The 22,103-nt window shown below is 39.2% G+C and overlaps 1 protein-coding gene across 1 annotated transcript in view; it reads left to right on the top strand.

The window, feature by feature from the left end:
• LOC131573767 (synaptotagmin-1-like) overlaps window positions 1-21,897 on the top strand; it is a 333,607-nt gene extending 311,710 nt beyond the window's left edge. Inside the window, exons 10-11 of the mRNA XM_058827998.1 lie at window positions 17,333-17,466; window positions 21,691-21,897. Of these exons, the coding sequence (XP_058683981.1) occupies window positions 17,333-17,466; window positions 21,691-21,897 (341 nt within the window). The remainder of the gene's footprint in view (window positions 1-17,332; window positions 17,467-21,690) is intronic.
• The last annotated feature ends 206 nt before the right edge of the window (window positions 21,898-22,103 follow it).

Genomic DNA, 22,103 nt, shown 5'->3' with positions numbered 1-22,103 from the left:
GAAGACTTTATTTTGATTGATTCTGGTTTCACTCAGCTCTGAAAATTTCCTAGGAAAAATGTCAAGCAAAACTATAAGTAAAAGCCCTTCTCAATTATGCTTTTAAAGCTTTTATCACTGCAAGTTGACAATGGTTGCAGTGGAAAAAAATACATAAGGGGAAGGTCACAAGCAGCTCAGTTTTGAAGTGTGCTGTTGTTAAAGAGGGCACAGTAGTGATATTGCCAAACCTAGGTTCCCAGATTTTTGCTCTTGACTTAAAAATAAATATACTTCAAGTATATTAATTAAATAAATTACTTTTGATTTGAAGCTTTGCATTCAATGCTTTCAGATTTTTATTTCTAGACATGAGAGTTAGGGAAGTTATTTTTTTTTAATTTGAAATGCAGTCTGCAAATCCCTACTGGTAACATATTGCTGAGAATGTAAGGCTTCAAGAAATATACTCAATATCTCAGGGACTGTGATAAAATCACAAGAGTTGGCAGCAGTGAATATTCTCAAAGTTTGTATACAATGATTTTTCAGTCTCATTTCTCAATTGATACAGTACCTCCAGGGGCTGACTGTTGGCTTGACTATCAATCAATGCCAGAATTCTACGGTGGTTACCTCTGGTCAGTAAATAGACTGATGCCTTTGAATAAGGTCAAGATTCTGATCCATACTGAAAGAGAAGATGGATGCAAAAGCCCAGAAATCCCAGAAATCATAATCAAGTAGAAAGGTTTTAAAAATAGATTATTTTGTATATATATATAAAAGTCAAATATATAATATATATATATAAAAGTTGCAAATTAAGAGTATAACATTTTATATGATTGCTATGAAGAGATCTTGGCACCTAGTTTGAGGGAGTACTCTGGTGTTTAATATCAGTCTTTACCTCTGACTTTACAGTTTGCTCATGCCATGGTGCATGAGCAAGAGGCTGTAAGGAGAAAAGGATGCTGCCTGCATTTTTCTGGAAACCCATAACATTAAGATCAGCAGCATCTTGGATGAAAAGCCTCAGGACAAAACACTACCTTTCACCCTCATTGAAGCAACAATTCCTTGAAATTGCCTTTGCTTTCTGATAGATACACTTTTTTTAAATAAAAGACCTTATTATTGAAGGCTGCTAAAACTCTCCCAGTGCTGGTATATAAGGTGATTAAGAACATCCAAAAACGTTTGGACTGTTGTGGCAATGCAATAGAAAATGGGTTGTCATTCAAAGTGCCCCAAACACTTTTTCCCTAAAATGTGTTAGGTTTCTGGATAATAATAACAACCTTTTTGAGGGTAGACTGCTTTCCTTCGCTCAGGAGATCAGCCATTCTTCAAAGCAAAGAAGTTTTAGCTACAAGTTTCTAAGGTTTCTAATACTGTATTCTGGCCTAGTCGATAACTGCAAATGATAAAAGGTTTTCTCTCAGCCTTTGTGTTCTCTGGCTGCATTAGAAACTGAACGAAGATATATGAGATGACACAGCAGGCTTTTTAATCCTTTAGAAATGGCTGGCAAAGTCACCTCTTTACTTACAAAAAGTAAAACATATAATGTTGGAGTATAGGGTTTTGGGGTTTTTTTTAAGTACACATCAATTCTTTTTGTAATCTACTGTATTTTCACAGTAAGGGGTTGGGTGAAGGACAGTACTTTAACATACCAAGACATGTTTATGGCAAGTTCAAAAGTTTATGAAACAAAGGTACTGATAATTCAAGGAAAAGCAGGAAAATAAAGAGCCTTTGAAAAGCTTCTGTGGTTTTGCTTAGAGCCCTGCCTGGAATTTGCTATGGTTAGAATGACAGGGATGTTAAGAAAAATAAATCTGAAAAGCTGCAGAGCACTGCATAATGTGTTGTAGGCAAATTTATATAAGAGAACTCACTTTAAAGCTTGAAAGGCACTTTAAGCCATTCTTTTGTGAAAACCTAATTGAGATACCAATGTGTGACAGTAGGACTCAGAATTTGTCTTCTATCTGGTTTGACGAAAAGTTGATTGACAGAAATTTTTAGCAGTATGAAAGCTCTATTTTTCACACCTTTTCACTGTTTTTCTGTGTAACCTGCAACTTTTTCTGTAAACATGTTACTCCTTAAGCACCCTCTCTTAATTGAACAATACTTCTCTATAGATGAACAATATCTATGACAAAATATGTGGTAACTGTCTTACAAAGGAAAATCTAATGAACTTAGTTCAAATTGGGGTCTGGGTTAAATGCTCTGCCCTGCTCGTCTCCTTTCAATCGGTAGCCCAGATAGAAATCCCATAACTTGAAATGGAAGCAAAGAGGACTTCAAACCCCAGCATTCCTTATTCCCCTTCAATTTCTGTCCAGCACACCAGCATTTCTTATCAAACATAACTGAGAAAATGGGATGTAACCTCGATGTTGACCCCAGATTAAAAAGAAAAAGGAAAATGAACTCAAATTAGCAGCAAGGTGATTATAGGCCGAGTTATCCAATTCCTTCCTCTGGGTGCTGCCACATTGCCTTTTAGTGAATCAGTCTGAATTTAGCTTCAGCCAGAGGGCTCTCCCAGGCCCCAGAGTCCAGCTTCCAGGCTCCCACTGGTGATAAATGCTTACTGGTTTGATGCCCTATGAATATTTATGGTCTCATACCACTGGCTGATGTCATGACCTGTGAGTTTCTGCTTTACCTTATTTGATTTTGGGGGTGAATAGAGGTATCTTGATGGATCTTATTATACATACTTTTTATTTGCTAATGTTGATACAGTTTGTGGATATTTGAATAGTTAAGACAGGCTTTCAGAAAAACAACACACTAGGAGCTGACAACAGCATTCAACCACAGTGTCTTATCAAGAAAGGAGAAAATATAACAATTAAATCAATATGCTAGAGGGTGAGCACTATATAATTAGGAAGCTGCAGCTTTATTCTTGTCTCAAAAGCTGTAGAAAGCCGTGGGTACCATTTTATTTCTGCATTCCCTCAGCCATTGCTTATTTTTACTGAGACAACCTGCTGGTTGACAGAATCTACTGATTTTCTTCCCCTGAACAAATACAAAACAATACGTGCAGTCTTCTTTTTTATTGCTAGTCTGCCACCTTTCAGAAACCACCTTTCCTCTCAAATGAGGTGGTAATATTTCCATGGGCAAAATACTATTTCTGCCACTAATTGTACAATGCTTTGCATTAAGTTCTGTGGGGAAACCCCCATTTATTTTGGTTGGCTGAGAGAAGGGTTGCCATGGGAGCCTGATGGCTGAGGATTAGAAAAATGTGTGTATGTGACAGTTTCCTACCCATTGCAACCAAAGACAACAATCACAAGTGACATGCAAGGTTACTAAGGCTGAAATGCTGGTGTTGCTTAACACCAGTTAACAATGGCTTAACCATTGTTAACTTCCATCTTGTTACATTTTCTAACTCTTCAGACTGTTTTCTTTCTGTGAAATAATATACTAAGAATAAATCTTCTCTGGATTTCAAAATAGAAACCTGAACTTACCTATACCATGATTTTGTTAAGCCTCCTAACCTGCAGTGGGGTGTGTACTTGAGCAGCATGAGAGGAGGTGGGATGGGGTGTGCTTTGGGCTGCTGGGGAGCAGGAGGGAAGGTATGGCACATCTGCCTTTATGTGGGTACAGTGGGTACAGACACAGCAGCCCTTCCTCTTTTTTGCGATGGCATCTGCAGTGCCTGCATCTCATGAGCATCCACCATCTCACAGCGTCTGCAGTGCAGAGAGTAGAGACAGAGATCTTTTCACAGGACAGTTCATCATGCTGAGTTTGGACTCCATGCCATGCAATAGAAGTAAGACTTTCCCACCTTTTACAGGCTATGAACTGGCATGCCTTGCAGACCTGGCCCTCATTCACACACAGCAGGTACAAAATCTATAGATTTCAATCACACCTACATGGAATTACATCCCTTTGCCAATGTTACTTTATATACCCTCTCTAATTAGGAATGCTCAAAACAGATCCATGCACATATACAAAGTGTAATAGCAAGTCCTCTGTTCTGGCTCTTAAGAAGAGCTGAATCATTAGCAAACATTGTATTTCAGGTGAGATTTTCTGTGGACTACAAGGACAATCACAAGTGGAAGAGTGACTGTGTCTCTGATTAGGGGAAATCTTGGTGGAAGGACCAGATTGGTTGTAAATCAAAATTTATGTCAAGAGCAGTTTAAACTCCACTGCAGTCTAATGATGTCTTTCCAGCCAAAAAGAAAGTGTTAAAAAACATTTGAAACTATCATTGATACGTGTCATGGGATTATTTCACTCTGTAGCAATAAAGAAATGTAAGGAACAGGGTGTGCTCATATCTGTAAATCTGGTTTGGACCTATACTTCAGTAAGAAGAATGATAAAAGTAAAGAAGAAGCTGTCATTCCTGCTGCTGAGGGTTTGTTTTTTAATTTTTATTTACTTTGTTTCCTCAATCACTTTGCTTTACTCATTTGGCTGGGAGGCAAACGCGTTCCCTGTTGATTTATCTCTGTTCAGCCAGAGGCTTTTGCTACTCAGTTTGATTCCTAATATGGTAGCGACAGCAGATTTTGTCTGACTTCCAGAGAGCTCCTCTCAGCTCCTGGAATGCAGCAGGGAAAGAGTCCTGCAGAGGCCAACAAAGACAGTTGTTGCATTAATACTAATAAGGACCAGAAAATGGGCTTCCCCACATGTGCTGAAATTCCTGCTTTTATTACTATCTAAATCACCACTTTTCCCTTATTTTATGGTGAGGCTACAAATTGTATCCCATTACCCAGCTGAATGGTCTTTCTTGGTCACATTGGAAGGCCTGTTTTTCATAAAGTTTAGAAAAGATCTACTTTGTCACAATAAAGATTTTATGTTAATGCATGGCTCAAGAGTATGCTGTCACAGTATCAGTGGATTAATTATAGCACAGAAGAATAATGTTATGAGAATTGAAAAAACGTAGGATTTTGTAGGTTTTATTTCATTTTTCTTGCTTATTTGATTCAATACTCAACCTTTCAGTGGTCTGAAATAACCACTGTTAATAAACTGATTTTTTTTTTTTCCTTTAGTAAAAGTTCTTCAGGTAGTAGTCTTATCAAACTCACCAAATTCATTGGTGACATACCAAAATCCAAAGGATTGAAGTTCCTCTACCAAGCAGGGTCTCTAAAAGGTTAATGTGGAGCTGGAAATTAATTTCATTCCAAATACAGAACAACAGTGTGCATTGACATGGCTTTGTGATAAGCATTTGTTAAAGTTAAATCCTCACTAAGGCCTGCAATTGTTTTCCTTTGTGCTAATGGCAAGCTAATGGAGGCACTCCCTCTCTCTCCCCCTTTCTCTCCTTCTCTCCTAAGAGTATCAGAAAAGCAGGTTTATTGTTTGCTAAATGTGGCTTTTTTTTTTTTTTTACTTAAAATCTCATTTCTCCTTAGTGTGTTCTTTTCAACGTTTGTGATCTTCATTTTTAACATGAGAATATTTTGTCTATCTGAAACCCACAAGTTTAATATCACTGCTTGCTGATTGCCATTTGTGGCATATACAGTAAGTAAACAGAAAGAATTTAAATTATTTCTTATTGCTGCTTGAGTGAATGTCTTGACTGTTCACAAGCAAAACAAAGAGGCCTATTGTCACCTAGATACTGACTAATGCAGAGAAATGTTCAGTAGGAGTTTCCAGAGGAAAGCTGAAGCCTGGGTCTCCAGTGGAATTGATTGCTTCATCTTCATACCAGTGATTTTTAACAGGAGCTAGGTGCCTTTGAAAATGGACCTATCTACAAATACTTGATACTTTTGAAAATCTATTCTAACTTTGGTGAACACTCCTTGAAAAAGATACTCTTTTGTGAGCTTAGTTTTACTGAAATTATTTCTATTCCCTGTTATACACAATGAGTACTACCGTGGCTTGGAAGCAGTGTCATCCACTTTTCCTTTACTATGGTTTCTATCTATTGATTACAAATAAAAACAGCAGTTTCCTCCACTAGCATCCTCCTCCAGTAACCACAGACACTCAGGCTTGTCTTTTCAAATACCCCTCCTTTCAATTCTGAAGAGCCAAAGGTTTTCAGAAATTCATATGTGCTTTTTTTCAAAAAAAAAAAAATTGATTGTGTTGCAGGTCATGATCCACTGACTAGGTGTGGCAGTTTCAGTTTGGAACTGGTCAGAAACACCAATTACATGTAGTGGTTTTGGTTCGCTAGTTTGAGTTTCCCAACTAACACACTAAATAATGTAGAGGGTTTAGCACTGGCTAAAATTGCCAGTGCACTATTAGAATTACTTACTCATTTCCTGCTGTAAGATATGAATTAGGAGGGGAGGGCAAAACAGGCTCAAATCTTGCAAGATCTAGAGAAAACTTTAGTAACAGAACTAAAAGAATAATAAGAATCAGAATAAAACTTTCAGAACACTTCTCTTCCCCTCCCCACAACCTCTTTTCATTCCCAACTGACAATACAGAGAGAAAACCTGGGATTTTCAATCAGTTACCACCTCTACAATAGTCTTTCATCAGTTCTTGTAGGGAGAGGAGTTTCTCTCACCAGGCCATGGAGACTTCTCCGTAAGAAGCAGTTCTCTCGTGGATTTTTAATTTCCACGAATAGCAGCCGCCAGGAAAATCTGCAATTGTGAAGTTCCTCCCATCTCACGCAGCCTTCCCACAGCTACATTCATGGGCCATGTCTTTATGGGGTACTAAAAGCCTTCATCTATCTCTGAGATCATCTTCATCTCTGGGAGCAGAAGTCCTCTTCTTTCCCTTAGTGTTTTCATGTTGTTTCTTGCTCTGTCGTTTTCTCTCACTTGAGAGAGGATCAGTGTTTTGCAAGTTTCATCTGAGCAGTGAAAGAGTGAATATCTCGCCCAGGCCTGTGGGTGGTCACAGGGATGGCAGTTCTTTGGGGCTGTGCCAGGATCTCAGGGGGCCCAGCCAGAATGGTGATGGCTGCATGGCTGTCACTGGCCCCTGCTCCCTTCGATTCCAGCTGTGGCTCTACGGCTTTCCCTCCGTCTGCCCCGCAGCTGCTCAGGCCGTGGTGGATGGGGCCTGGCCCGGCCCAGAGCCGCTCCTGGCGCCCAACAGACCCCAGCTCGGTACAGGGCTTGGTGCAAGATGTTGCAGCCATGGCCCAGCCACCATTGGGGTCCAGCCAGGCCATGCAGGCCACGGCAGGATGGGGCTGACCTGACTGGCTCCCAGATACCTCTTCAAAGGCTGAAGCAAGAGAGAGATTTCCCAGGCTTGCCCATCTTTAAGATGAGATTTTACAGAGGCAGATCTAGCTTCTTAATAGCTTAATAAGTTGTCAATTCTCAGAGCTAGCTAGCTATTGGTTTTTGCCAGGCACAGAGGAAGCTCTTAGCATCTTCTCTCAGAAAAATAATTTCCGTGGGTGGCTTTTTTCCTCCTCCCCAAATGTCAATTAATGCAAAACAAGCACACTAGGCTGCATGAAGATCTTGTTCAATGGAGTAGCAGGCAGGAATATGCTGAGCTGCCCAGATTCAATCTGGTTTGTCAGTGAAGCACACTCCACCACTTTCATACCAAATTGGCTATCTGCTGTAGAAATTTGTAGCAGGTATCTGAGCTGAAAACTATCATGTATCCTTGGATTTCTGAAAGGTTGTGTCTCCTTTGACTCACTTTTATACTAAAGTCGTGTAGAGTCAGTGGTGAACATGTCAGTCAAATATCCATTTGTATTATTGACTTACTAGGGCAATTTGAAGAAGAATTTGGGGCATGAGCTATTGGTCGTGTTATAAATACTTCCATCTTTCACCTAATGGCACCATTTTTCAAGTTATCTGTCCTCTTGTCTTATAGCAGGACTAATGTTCTCAGCAGCAGAGTTTTCCTAATGCAGATACTGTTGGCCTTGAACGCTTGTTCTTTTCCTTTAATCTTAGCTCTTAAATGACTCCTCATCTTGTTCTTTCTTGTAACTTGTCTGGAGTTAAAAAACAAAGTAAACAGTTCGTTCTCCCAAGGACTTCAGCTCTTCCATGACTCTTCAGTAAACATAATCTCAATGTTACTCTTGTCTATGGAAAAATTTGCCTTAAGTTTCAGGTCACTGCTTTTCCTTGTGTGTAATCAATAGGAATGTGAGCAGGCGTGCAGCCTCCCAGCCCTTCCTCTGCAAGTACTCAACTCAAAAATCTGACCTTCAGGCTTTTAAAATCCAGGGGGTTGGGTATTCTAAAAATTAGATTTTCACTCAGCTTTTACGTTCGGAAAACAGATAAAATTTAGCTGAACTCAGTTGAAATTGCTGATAAATTAACCTACCTTGTAACTTCTCATGATGGGATTAAGACAAAGATATTGGCCATCCCAATAAAATCTGCTTTTGATCTCCTTTTCCTTACTGTGATAAAATTTAATCAAAAAAAAACCAAAAAACCCAGTTATCCCAACAATACTGGAAAACATAATCCAGAATAGCCCTTTCCACTCCCTGAGCAGATGTAGTTCTTGCCTTGCAGTGTTCCAGGAGTCTTCTCACCACCAGGAAGCCCATCAACTAAGCTTGTCCTTAGCCATGGCTCTGAGTAGCGAATAAGAAAAGGTTTCTTGTGGCCTCTGTGTGTAAAGAGGTTCAAAAAACTAACTGTATTGTGTGTTACCTTAGGTTTTGTATATGGGGTGGGTGGTTTGTGTGTTGAGACAATAAAGAGTTTGATCCTCTATGTCACGCTAAATTTAGGTGCCACAAGTAGCCTGTATGAATTCCCAAAATCCTGCTGGATGTGTTGGGAGGCAGGAATAGGAGGGGAAAGAGAGCTGTTGAGTATTTTCTCCAAGTAATTTTGAATGCATGTTTTGCAGGCTAAAAGCAAGACTACATTCATGTACCCGCTTCCTTCCATTTATGGTTCTTTCCTTGAAGCTCAAATACAACAGAAAACTAATGAAAACAAAATGAGAACTAGGATCTATATAAACTTCACAAGTAGAAAAGTACTGAATATTATTTCAAGTTGAGACTGAGGACTTGATGAATCCCTTTATGCATGCAGCCACTGATAAATGAAATGTAGTTTGGAAGTCTTTATATGCTCTTAAAATAAATATCAACCTTGATAAAGCGTAACTAGGGTTAATTTCTCAGCTGTGAAGAGTTCAGATCAGGCTGCTTTACCAGTAGATACTGATGTTGTAGCACTATATTTTCTATGCCTTCTTTACTGCAGCATTCCTGCAGTATTAGTTCTGTGCTATTTCTAGTTTAATCATCAGCATAAAAAAAAAATACTTCACATTGTCTGGGACTGAGAGCTTACCTGGATGAGAGAAGCTATTTATAAGTGGCAGTGCTAGATTTTTACTAAAAGCGTCAGAATTATTTTGCAGTATATTGTCTTACATTTTTCTGGTGACTCATTTGTATGAGCTAAGGTAATTGGGTGTTTCCTACCCTGATGATCATGGGTAGATAAAACTCCTTGCTGCTTTGCTTTTCTATTTTTTCTGTCCTCTGCTTCTCCTCCCAGCTCGCCTAATGTTATTTTGGCCCATGAGAGTATGGATGGAATACAGGGCCAACTGGGTTTGCTGCATTTGAAGACTTTCATGGTTAAACAATATGATAGTTCAGTGGTTTTTTTAGACAGCCTTTATTGCTGACTTTTCCTGGTTGTGAGTGCATTACTTCTAATCCTCTGTGGAAGAGCACTCAGATTACCCCTTAGCAGGGTATATTCATTTTTTTCCATGCAAAGACAATCACGACACAATAGTGCCATGCTGACATTCAGTCCAGCTCAGCACTGTGTGCCTCAGGGAGGTGGAGCAGCTCTGCCCACAAACCAGCCCAGCTCTGGAGGGCTTCAAGGCACTCACTGAGAGTCCAGTGCAGAACATCATTACATGCCCAAGCTCCTGGTTTTTTCAGCTAAGACATCCCACAATAACTGCTTTTTAACTTGGGTTGTTTGGATTATTCTGTAATCTGTGCTTCTGATTCTCTGTTCACTCTTCTGCCTGCTGTTATTCCTCAGTCCATGTGTATTCCCCCTTCCCTCCCCCCCCAGTTCACTTGAGGACAATCTTTTGAATCTCTCTAAGCCTCTATGTATTATCTTCTGGCATTTTCACTGCCATTAATTTAATAAATAAAAAAATTATCTTTTTTTTTTTTTCTACATCATCAAAAGGCATTACCTAAATTCTAACTCAGCAGTCTTATGGAATTTGCTGCCTGAGGTATTGCCAGTTTGCTTTGGTTTCAGTCTGAATTCCTGTCCTGGAGAGTCTGCCCGTATCAGCAGCTCAGATTAATACCTTCCCACTATTTGATATCAATACCTCCTTCACCTTAGCTACTGTTGTATTCTTTCTCCTTGTATACAAGCATGGTATTACAATATGCATTTTTATTTCTTAATTTGTTATCCAAGATTGCAGGTGCCCTTCTCCAGTACGTTACAATTTTACAATGCCGTGCTGTCTCTCCCCCTCCTCACTACATTCAAGCTTCATGAGCAGTCAGTTCCTCCCCTTTTGGTGCAAATACAGGGGAACAAGGTTTACTGCTTTGTTGCATGTAGTTTCCATGTAATCACATTTACAACGTGCTTGGTTGAGTAGCTTTGCTTTTCCACAAGAGTACTCTGTGTTTACCCACAGCCAAAATTCAAGGTGCGTTTTTCTGTTGGTTCAACCCACATTTGTTGTGCTTTATAAAACTGTTTTGCCTTTGTGTAACTGTGCTGAAATGAACCCCTTGGATACAACCGAAAGATCAACTGTCCTTGCTCTGGCAGTGAAGTTAATCATAAGCTCATAAGCACTAATTTGTGCTGGTTTTTAAATAAGAGTTTTGGCATTGCTTTGTTGGGTTTTTTTTGTTTGTTTGTTTTTTTCTTTTTTCCCCTCCCATTTTCTGCTGTTTTCCCCATCTGGCACTGTAACATTTGTTGTTATGTTCCAGTTGGAAGCTCTGTGGGTGGAATTGCACACTCAAGAGATGGCTGAATAGCCCTTAGGCCACTGTGAACATTTCTGCTTCCGCTGTCAGCTCTACATGTTCAGCAACCTCAGTTTGGGATTCTTGGTGAGGGAATCATTGGTTGTCTGTCAGTTTTACAGCACCTCCTTCTCAAAGCTCCCTGGTTCTCTGAATTCAGCATTTCAGCAGCAACTTGATGTTTATAAAACTGCACACCAGTGAAGAGTTGTTATTTTGAGATTGTTCTGCTACACTCTCCATTTAACTCTTTTCATTCTAGGCAGGCTATTGTTACATTTACAGATACCAACCGCCTTCTTACCCACTATAAATGGATTCCTGGACTCCATTATTCCTGTGAGAATCTGTCTAATGTTATTGAATATGAAATTTAAAATTCTTTCATTTATAAATTACCCAGTCTTACAGCATCTTCTTTTAAAGATGCTGGTGGAAATATATAATATAAAGTCGCCTAACTTGTTACAGTGTGACATATCAGCCCAAAAGAGCCTGAATATGCTTTGTGAGTGTGCACTGGGTCCGGAGCATCCCTCCATGGCACAGACAGACATTGGCAACTGTGATAGGAACTTTTTAAACTTTTCACAGGTCTCATGACCTTCCTGACAGTCCCTCTGGATGGACTGCATGCAACTTCTCAACCCCATCGACAGTCAGCACCTACTGGTGCTGGTGTTGGGAGAGTCTCCACCACTCAATCCTCAGCTCCCTTAGTAAAAGGGATTTTAAAACGTGTTTTGCTGGGGTCAGGACTGGCATGGATGCTGCATAGGAACCTACACCAAATAGCTTTTGGTACTCACTTCTCATCTCAAGGCAACTGCTGAAGACTTGGCCCATAACATCAAGTAATCTTCAGCCTGGTGGTGTTGCTGAAAGTGTGATGAGAGTAAAAAAGTATCAGTATTAGCTGAGGATTGGACATTATGTAGCAAATCTAAAAAAAAAAAAGTTCTATTTTTAAGGAAATCTGATTTTTTAAACCTTACAAACCATATAGTTTATGCCAAGAGAACTGTTTCCACTGTGAGTGTTTTCCAATGTTTCTCTTGTGACATCAGTTGCTTCTTAAAAATAATGTCCTAACTTTCATTTGTTCATTTGTGGAGGAAGGTAGAAGGCCCAACAGCTTGTCTCAGTGAATATAAACTATAATTTTTATGCAATGTGGAAGGTACTTGTGCTTCTTCTTAGTCATCGTACCATATATTGTTTTTTTCCTGCTCTGGCTTTCCTTCCCATTCAAAGCTTTCCATTCATTTGAAAAAATACTAGCTGAGAAAATCCAGTATCACTCTAAACTCATTATTTCAGAGATTTTTTTTTCTGCTCTCATCTGAACATGAGTAAACAGAACAGAAAAAGTAAGGGGAAACTATCCATGGCCTGGATGCCACAGGCATCGTGTGAATTGTCCCTCTCCCTTGGGAGGAAGGGTTTATATGCCCACAGCGGGAGCGTGTCCCATGGTTCTTGGGAAAAATCAGCAAATCTGTGAGAACTCCCAGCAAAGTTTTTCCTGTTTTGCTTTGCTCTTAGAGCCCTTCCGCTTTCCATAGCCCAGCTCTGGCCTGTGCTGCTGTTTCTCTCCAGAGGTACGCAGGTGTTGCCGGCCTCCATCCCGGATACAGTGAGGCTGTTTGCTGTATTAAATGGCTGTTTTCCCCACTGCTGGCCAGGAGAACTTCACCTGAAACGTGTTTGCACAGAAGTGGAACAGGCTAAGGGTGAAGTACCGACCCTGCCCCAAGCTCTGGTCTAAGCCCCTGGCTTAGGTGTTTCCTTGGCTTTCCACCGCGCTGCTGCATTCCAGGATGAGAGTGGCTCTTTAGCCTGGAACTAACAATGAACCCTGCGTGTCACTTCTGTCCTAACTGCATTTGCACAGAAATTTGTAAAGCTGCATTTCCAAACCTCATTTTCTTTACCTCTTGAATCAATTTCCAAGCTCTTCATGAATTCATTCTGCTTCCTGGAATGGAAGCTCCACTGTCTGCTGACACTTCTGCTCTAAATGTCAGTGATGTTGAGCCTTGGCATGGATTGTGCATAAATTTTCTTCTGATGGAAAAAAACACGTGCTAATGAGCACCCAGTTATCCTGAACATTTTGAAGACAAAAATACAGCTGGAGGCAGTTCTGGCACCGTATTTCTTCACCATTTCTACATTTTAGTTGAGAACATCTTATTACAGTGTTTTGTCATATGAAACTATTCAGCTGTATCTATGACTAGTTTGTTCTGGCTCACGTTTTTTCCTGTTAATCATGTTACCCTTGTAGAGGGTTTTCTCTGATCTCACTGCACAGACCTGCATGGGACTTTTTTCTTCAAACCATTAAGCTCCCCCTGCCCACAGCCTCGGGACTGTAACTCCACACACAATCAATTCCAGTATTATCCCTGTGGTATTTTTCAAATTTATCAACTTGTAAATGCCTTCCTTTTCATATTTTGATTAGATTGCAGAAGCCTTTATTTTATTTTAGAAAGGATGGGCACTATCCTTCTGTTTCCATTCAGAATAAGCTATTGTAATAAAACCATCCCAAGCTGACTATGTTGTTGATGCTTTTTTTCTGTTACCCACTGAAATGGAAATTTGTGTGCTGAATTCTCTCCTACCTATGTGGAAAACTATTTTTCATTAGCTACTTACCCCTCTTAACATTTCTTATCTTAAAAACCTTTGAAAAACAGTCATTCTTTAGTTCTATCTTTTCCTGGCATATTATCTTTTGCCACAATTTTCTTCTTTTGAGTGGTAGTACTTTTCCATTTTATATATATACATATATATGTGTGTGTATATATATATATATATATGCCTCATGGTCCAGATTACTGTAGAAATCTTGGTATTACATACCATGTCGATTACTTCTTAAATAATGTATTGGCATCTTACTGCAAACTTCAGGAAAACAAAATGTGTCAGCTGGTTCCCCCATGCTTTAAAAGCAGTTCAGCTAGCCTCCATTGAGACATTACTGTGAGATCCACAATGCACAATTAGTTGTGAATTGTACATCTTTTTAGCGACCTTGGGTAGACTGTTAATGAGGGAATAAGCAGAACAGTTTTATTCAGTCCCACATACTGGTTAAAATGTATTATTAAGCAAGGGGCACAAAGCTATTCTGTCTCCTTCAACGAGGGACATCTGGGTGGAACATCTTTTGTCTCGGATAGATGGGTGTGGCCCATCCAGAGATAGCTGTGGATGTAATGTGGTACTAGGTCCCAGTTTACTTGAAAGGAATCAAACTCGTTAAAAATACTTCGATGTTCAGCCATGGAGAGAAGTGAATATTCTGGGGATCAATCTATTTGACTGTATCTACCTAAAAATAAAATTAATATAATTTATTAATTATATATTAATATGCATTTTAATATATACATTGTATATTATCTATAAATATATCTATAAATACAAATATTTTAATATATTTATAATATATAAATATAATAAAGAAATATTTACTCTAGAATAACTATCCAGGGTATATAAAGAGAAATGCTTATTTTCATTGGCATTGCCCTTTATGACCAGGCTCAGCATTTAACAGGCAATTTATCATTGCAGGCTGCAATATCAGTTCATCCTTACTAGTCTCAGTTCTTCAGTAAGACTATTTGCATGTTAAAGTATTACTCAGCATGACTAATGGGGCCAGAACTGAGGTTGTGTTGCAAGTAGAGAGATGTTTCCATTAACGCTAAACCTTATCTCACAAAAATCACTGGAGACTGGCACTTCCCAGAGGTTCTACTTTCTTTAGATTATCATCCCTTCTTCCAGTAATTGATTCCAAGCAGTTCGGTTTCTGTTATTTAGTGGAAGAGAATCTGTCTTTTTTCAGAGATTTATTCATGAAGTCACAAGAAAGTCTGTGCTTAGGTATCAGGTTTTCTGTGTAGAGTGCAAGCAGATAGATTACTGGGGAGATGAGGGAGTTAAAGTTGTGCAAGATGGGAGAATGTAAGTGAAGATGGTGCAGTGGTAGCAGGGCCCATGTATGGGACACAGAATAGTGAGGAGAGGGGAGAATTAGGACCAGGATACTTCAAAAACAAGGATGTGGATATACCATCTAATGAGGATAAATTCAGACAAAATCTCAAAGGTCTCTTAGAAACCTCTCTATGGCCCACTTACTTGAGCTGGACACCCTGTTCTGATTTTAAATGTTTGTGATGAGTAAATTTATATAATGCTTTCCTGTGAAACAAGAAAAGAAGGAACATGGTTTTAGGTAAGTGATAGGTTTCTGTTTGGATTGGCATGACAATTTTACCCTCAGATAAAAGAAAATTGGATTATTTTATCATGTTACTCCCCATTCTGTGCTCCATTTGGTACCTCTGCCACTCAGTTCTGCACTACAGTGGCACCTCTGGGTCTTTCCTACTAAACAACTGGCATTTGACTGAGCCTTACTCAACTCCCCAGACTGACAAACAGAAGAAATTGATCAGGACTTGAAAAGAAACCACAGAAACCTATCTTGTGGGTCTTGTCCCATGGCTGTGAGTTGTCTAGGTCAGGTTTTCCTCTAATAAAAGCATAAAGATAGAAACTGTAGAAGCAAATAATGTAAAATTAATGTACTCATAGATCTACAAGCATCCACATACATTGATTTCTAGTTTAAAAATATTCTTCTCCAGAATATGGATTTTGTTATCAATATAGGACTATTTCTGCATCCCTTTATAAATCTTACTTCACAGTTCCTTAAGGACATATGAATAATCATCAAACCTGTGTATATTGTCTGTGCAAAGGCACAGATCAGCGAAGAATTGGCTTATATCACCTGCATTTATTTTAATAAATTATTCTGTTCTAATGCCCTTAATAATAATATATTACTGTACTGTTTAGCCTTCCAGTGTGGTAACTCAAATTATATCTTTACAGCATCTTACCTCATTCTCATTTTTAACACTCTACCACTGACTCATTGACTACTAATCTTTCTTAGTGTATATATTAGGTATACCTAAACCATCATTTTGAAGTTAGCACAATTTTGCATTTTGCATGGAGCCTCAGCGAAAGTGATGAGTTTTTCTCAAGTACCAACCACTGTTGAAGAAGGCCAGATTTGCCTCCTTTCCATCTTCAAAACCCTGTGTGCAATGATGTTCCTCTCAGTATTAAAAAAGAAATAAACCTCTGTTGGCTTTTTGCTAGCATTTTACTCCTCATATGATACTCCTTAATTCATAAATTGTGCAGCCACAAGGAACCCTTACAATCCCATCTTGCCTGATACGTAAACCTACCCAGATTTAATTTCTGTTTGAACTTTGAGTCTTTTAACAGCCTTCTGACAGCCATTGGATCTTTTTATACCCTTCTCTGCTGTCTTGAAGAATCTACTACCAAAATTTGTCTTCCTTCCAAGGAACTGTAGACTGTGATCAAGTGACTCCAGTAGCTTGAGAGGCCTCAAATGTTGCTTTGTAGTAAGCCTAAACAGAAAAATAGCTGAACACAGTGATGGTACTGCTAATTAACAGCTCCATGGAGGAATGTTAGTTCACTCTCATGTAATGGATTAAGAACTCACAGTGCTATTCTTTTAAGCAGGCAAAACTTGAATTGAAATTATCAGTGAGACACCTCATCAGCGCTGTAACGTCCAGGAAAGATTTGCTCGCACAAGGAACATCTGATTAGATACCAAATGAGTTCCTTTGCCACTGGAAGTCATTTGAAATGACAATGGAATTCAGTAGAGAGTGGCAAAGCCAATCTGAAATTTACACCAGCACTGCAGCCCCCATGGGCTCTGGCTATCTGCAGCACTGGGGCAGAGGGCTGGTATTGAAGGGACAGAGTCCTTTCCTGCCAATCACAGCTCACCAGGGAGGTCAGAGGACAGGAAAACCATGACACAGCACCTGCCCAGGGAGTGATGGGAATAGTTGCTAGGTGGTTGTAGAGCATCTGGCCATGCCAACTCTGTACCTGCTGTGTGCATTTGGCAGCACTCACTGGTCTTCGGAAAACCACCCACAAACCATTGCTAAGAAATGCTTGCAGGATGGTTAATAAGCTCTGGAACAAAGTTAGATGGAATTTACTCCACCTTCATGATGTTAAGGAGATAATGCAATAAATACTTTGTACCTTTTCCCATCAAGAATGCTTCACAATTGTACGAGAGTTTTTCTGTAGTAGAAATTAAGAACTTGTTTAAATACAAGCTGTAAATGTCGTCGGGTTTTTTTTTAAATCTACTCTTACATGTATGGGATTAAAATTTGTAGAAAACACACTGAACACTCCTTAGCTCTGCCTCTTCTTTTGAATGTTTAGATCCCTATGTGAAGATCCATCTGATGCAGAATGGTAAGAGGCTGAAGAAGAAAAAGACTACAATTAAAAAGAACACTCTGAATCCCTACTACAACGAGTCTTTCAGCTTTGAAGTACCATTCGAGCAAATTCAGGTAATGTCAGTGTTTTGTCTTTCCTCTGCATTCCATTTCTCAGCCCTTATAAATATTTAACAGGAATCTTGTTAATTATCACATGTGCATGCCTTCATTAGCACCTAGGTGCCAGCCCTGTGCTACATTAGATGAGTGTGACTGCTTCAAGAGGGAAATTATAAAATATGAAGTACTTAGGAAGCTTTGATTCATCAGTGAGAAATGGATAACTGACATTTTCTATTAACAGAAATGGATTTGGGGGAAAAATAAATCCACAGGAAAATAGTGAAGGAAAGTGCCAGCAAAAAGGTATAGAGATAAAAGAAAAACCGTATATAACATTTTTCCCTAAATTATTTAAAATAATAAATTGGCATTATCAGATAAATTTGTGTTCCATGTGCATTTATTTGCCCTGTTTTTTGAAAGCACTATAATACCCCCTTAAAGTAAAACACCTAATTCTTACAAACCTTGTTTACAGTTCTTCACTACACTTTGAAAACTTTTTCCCTTGGAAGAAGGCATTGAGAATCTCAGGGGTCAGTACTGCAGTACCTGTTCTCTTAGTGCCTCAGGAGAGCTCCAGTAGTTGTCCAGATGCTACTTCCAGAGCTCAGTACCTAAAATTAAGTCTCAGGAGTCAGCAGAGTGAGATGGAAGTCACCTACATTAGCAGTGGGAAATAACAGGACAAAGCATCGTGTAACTTTTTTCCAGGGATTCAGTTCCCTATCTTTGAGCTACTGGGAGACAAGCCATCTCTCACGAGGGAGAATTAACTTCTTTTGATGTTAACTGTCTTTTATCTCAAGAGAGAAGCTTTTTTTAACCATCTCAGGAAGCATGTGGGAAAAGAACTCCATGCTGGCTTCTCACCTCGCCATGGAGCCCCAGGACTATGGAGATGTTAAGCAACACAACAGCTTTTCTGGGTGGAGCTGAGTGGGGAAAGTGTCCTTTCAGGAGCCTCCCAGTTTAAATGACTGTCATTTAAAACATCTCTGAATACCTTCTGTGGATTGTAAGAGAAGTCATGGTATAAATTAGGTGCCCTGCTTTTAAACTTGTAGTTTTAAAAGTTTCAATGTATTTAAATTCCTCGGACAAAACTTAGAGCGCCCTCTTCATTAGATGAGAGTACAGTATGGATTTCCACATTTTGTATCTTGGATTTTGTTAGCAAATGGGCTGGAGAGAAGCCCAGGAGCCAAGTCCTACCTTTCAAGTAAAACTGTGCTTGCATTTTTCTGACTTGGTACTAAAAAAGATAACAAAACTGGACAAGGTGAAGCATGGGCACAGTGACTTTAATGCATCACTTGTCCATTTAGAATTTCTTCATGCCCTACTGCATGAACAGGTGTCTATGGATTCTAGGAATCAAAAAGGAGGAAATCCAGAGGGGGCTAATTTCCCTTGATTTTAATGAAAGTTGGTCTGTGTGCTTGTGAAAGATTTCATAACAAGGATCAAAGACCTAGAGACAAAACAAGATTAATCAAATCCAGTGGCAGTTTAGGCAACAAGTATCTTGATTTCCAAATAGGGACAGGATTGAGGAGCTGGAATGGTTTTCTCCAAATTACCCTGTCAAAGCTTTGGCATGCACCTTTGTTAGATGCATTCTTGGTACTTGAGCATTTTGCCTTCTAATTCTAACTCATTTTTTGAGGTGGATATAGTTTATTTTAAAAGTATTGTGGTTTAGAGGTTTAAATTTTTGCCTTCTTTTTTTTTTTTATAAGTTTATTAGAATGACTTTTTTAGCTATCTACTTGACTATTATATAGCCCCAATTTTAAATCTGCAATTATGGACTTTGGTCATTTGCCAATGTATTTTGAGTTAGTCATAAAAGACTAAATTTAGAAGTTGCTTCATCATGGATACTGAAGTGATTTCATCATTAGAAAAACATTTTAAATGTTATATTTAGACAATATGGTAGGAATCAATGTGACTTATGTGTTATTCATGTAAAAGTCATTAAGCAAACTTTCATTGTCAAAAAATAATGGTTAAACAAGTTTCTTGATTGTTGGAGAACAAAGAGAGGTCATGGAGGGAAAAGCAGGTCAATAACAGTACATCTGTATAATTTTAAAGGAGCCAAGCATTAACATTTTCAGCAATTTAAAAGTGACTATGGGTTCAGGCTCTTAAGAGAAAGAAAGTGATGTCTTCAAGGGTAATGGGAGAACCCCATTACTAGGAAAGTCAAATCCTGTTGCTACCAGCACATCAGGCACGTATTTTGCCACATGCAAAACAGACTGCCTTTGTAGGCAGCGGTGTCCCCAGGCCCTCTCAGTCCAAAGGGCTTAATCACACCATGGAAACTGCTAATCCAAGTGTTTATTAGGAGAGGCAGGGCTTTCTACTAGCACCTCTTGGGTTTTGCCATGCAGCTGCTCCTTTAATATGTAGTACAAAGGCAAAGAGATGCTCACATTTCTCTGTAGGTTTAGTTCAGAGATCACGAGGGGAGAATCATCTCCAAGTTAATTATCCGAGCTGGTTGTTCTTACATCTTTGTAGAGCAAGGAAAAGGGTCCTTCATTTACAGTGCTCATTTTTGTCTTATAATTAACATTAAAAAAAAAAAAATCCAGTAATAACTATCCCCAAGCTTCTAGGTGCAGCAGGCAAGCATTTTTTGTAGTGTAAAAAAATAGTCTCATGCTTAATTTTTATATCTGTGAGTGTACCATGCTTCTAAAACAGAAGTGTTCATTTAGGGAGGTAGCATTAAAAGAGAGTGTATTGCAAACAGCAACACTGAAATGTAATTCTGGCACCTAGAAATACCTGCTTCAGAATATTGCCTTTTATCATGAGTGCTCTGGGGAGGGAAAATCTTGAGTTCGATGTATACTTTTGTCATCAGCAACTATATAAATACTTTGGTGCCTGTTGGAATCATCTCTTTCTCTGGCTCAGTGAACTGTACAATCCTGTAAGGAAATGGACTTTATAAAATAAATCTCATGACCCTGGTCTTGCTACTTTTACAAGATAATGCTACTGCAAGCCCTGAAATTAATCATTCTAGTAAGAGGTCCAGATTGTAGATATATCAAAAACCTAATTCTAGAGAATAGGAGATCCTTCTGGAAAAGTGTTTCAGGAAATTTCTTCCTTCTATTCAGGAAGCTGGCACTGGAATCAGGAAAAGAACTGTATGTTCATCATTAAAAATAAAGCTCTGTAAGGAGAAGTGTTTAAAATTTAGCAAAATCAGCCCAAGACTGTGCAAGTCTTAGGTGCTGTTGGGGAAGAACAACACTCCAGTGAAGGAATAGCTGTCTATGCTCTTTTGACAAATATTAGAGACCTGAAAGATGAGAATAGTGTGTACGTGCACACAACTACAAACATAAATGCCTGGCTCAAACACCTCCCAGTGTGCCCCAGCCTAAATGGATGGAAAATTGTCTGTGTGCTGTGACAGATGGGCTCACAGACCATGTGGGACTTGTTTAACCCTGTTTACCAGAGGTCACCATTCCTATAGAAGTGGCACTCCAGCATCAGCTCATTATAGTCCGTGCCAGTGTGTCAGAGCCCCAAGACACCAGGGGTTTAAACATCCATTCCAACTCCCTTAAGCACCCAGCCTGTTTTCTAGATTTCTCTGTGAATACACAGAATATACAGGGTATACACACATGCTTGTATGTATGTACAAGTACACACACGTGCGTAGAGATGAGAACACGTGTGTCTATGTACATAGTAACCTTAAGGGCCATCTTCTGAATTTATCTGAAAATACCTGACTAGCATACTGGATGGATGGGTAAGAGTTGCTAAGAAGTAGAAAAACAACTAACAGAATAGAGTACAGCATTGCAAACATAGAGCCGTTTCAGAACATTAGTTGTTAACTTATTTACTTAAAAAATAAGGGTGTGTAAAATTGCACTTTTGAATTAATTTACCCATAAGTTGTTAATCTGTTAAAGGAAAAACAAACAACCTCTATTTCTATATGAAGTTATTCAATGCAAGGGGGCAAGTTTCAAGCTAACAGGGAGGTTGTAAAGCTGATTTTATTTGGAAGGCTCACAAGAAGCAAAACCAGAAGTTTGGATTTGCTTCTCATTAGGGGAATCCACGCCAGCTGTCACACACTTCCCCCTTCATGACTTCTCCATGGCTGGCTGTCCCCACATTCATCCCTGCCAACCTTCCCCTTACTGTCATGCTCACTGCTCTTTCTCTCTCTCATTACAGAAAGTGCAAATTGTTGTGACTGTTTTGGACTATGACAAGATTGGCAAGAACGATGCCATCGGGAAAGTCTTTGTGGGCTACAACAGCACCGGCGCGGAGCTGCGGCACTGGTCAGACATGCTGGCCAACCCCCGGCGGCCCATTGCACAGTGGCACACCCTACAGCCCGAGGAGGAGGTAGATGCCATGCTGGCAGTCAAGAAATAAATTAAATTAAATTAAATTAAATTAAATTAAATTATGAAGAAGAAAAAGAAAAAGATGAAGAAGAAGCCTTTCTGCATTTGCCCACATAGTGCTCTTTAGCCAGTATCTGTAAATACCTCAGTAATATGGGTCCTTTCATTTCCAGCCATGTGTTCCTGACACAGATCAGTTGTACTTTAAAATTCCCATTTTAATTTGCACAACTT

This window comes from Poecile atricapillus, chromosome Z (assembly GCF_030490865.1).
Source record: "Poecile atricapillus isolate bPoeAtr1 chromosome Z, bPoeAtr1.hap1, whole genome shotgun sequence".
NCBI classification, from domain to species: Eukaryota; Metazoa; Chordata; class Aves; order Passeriformes; family Paridae; genus Poecile; species Poecile atricapillus.
Note: the sequence above shows the minus strand (reverse complement) of the source record. Positions and strands in the feature narration are given on the sequence as shown.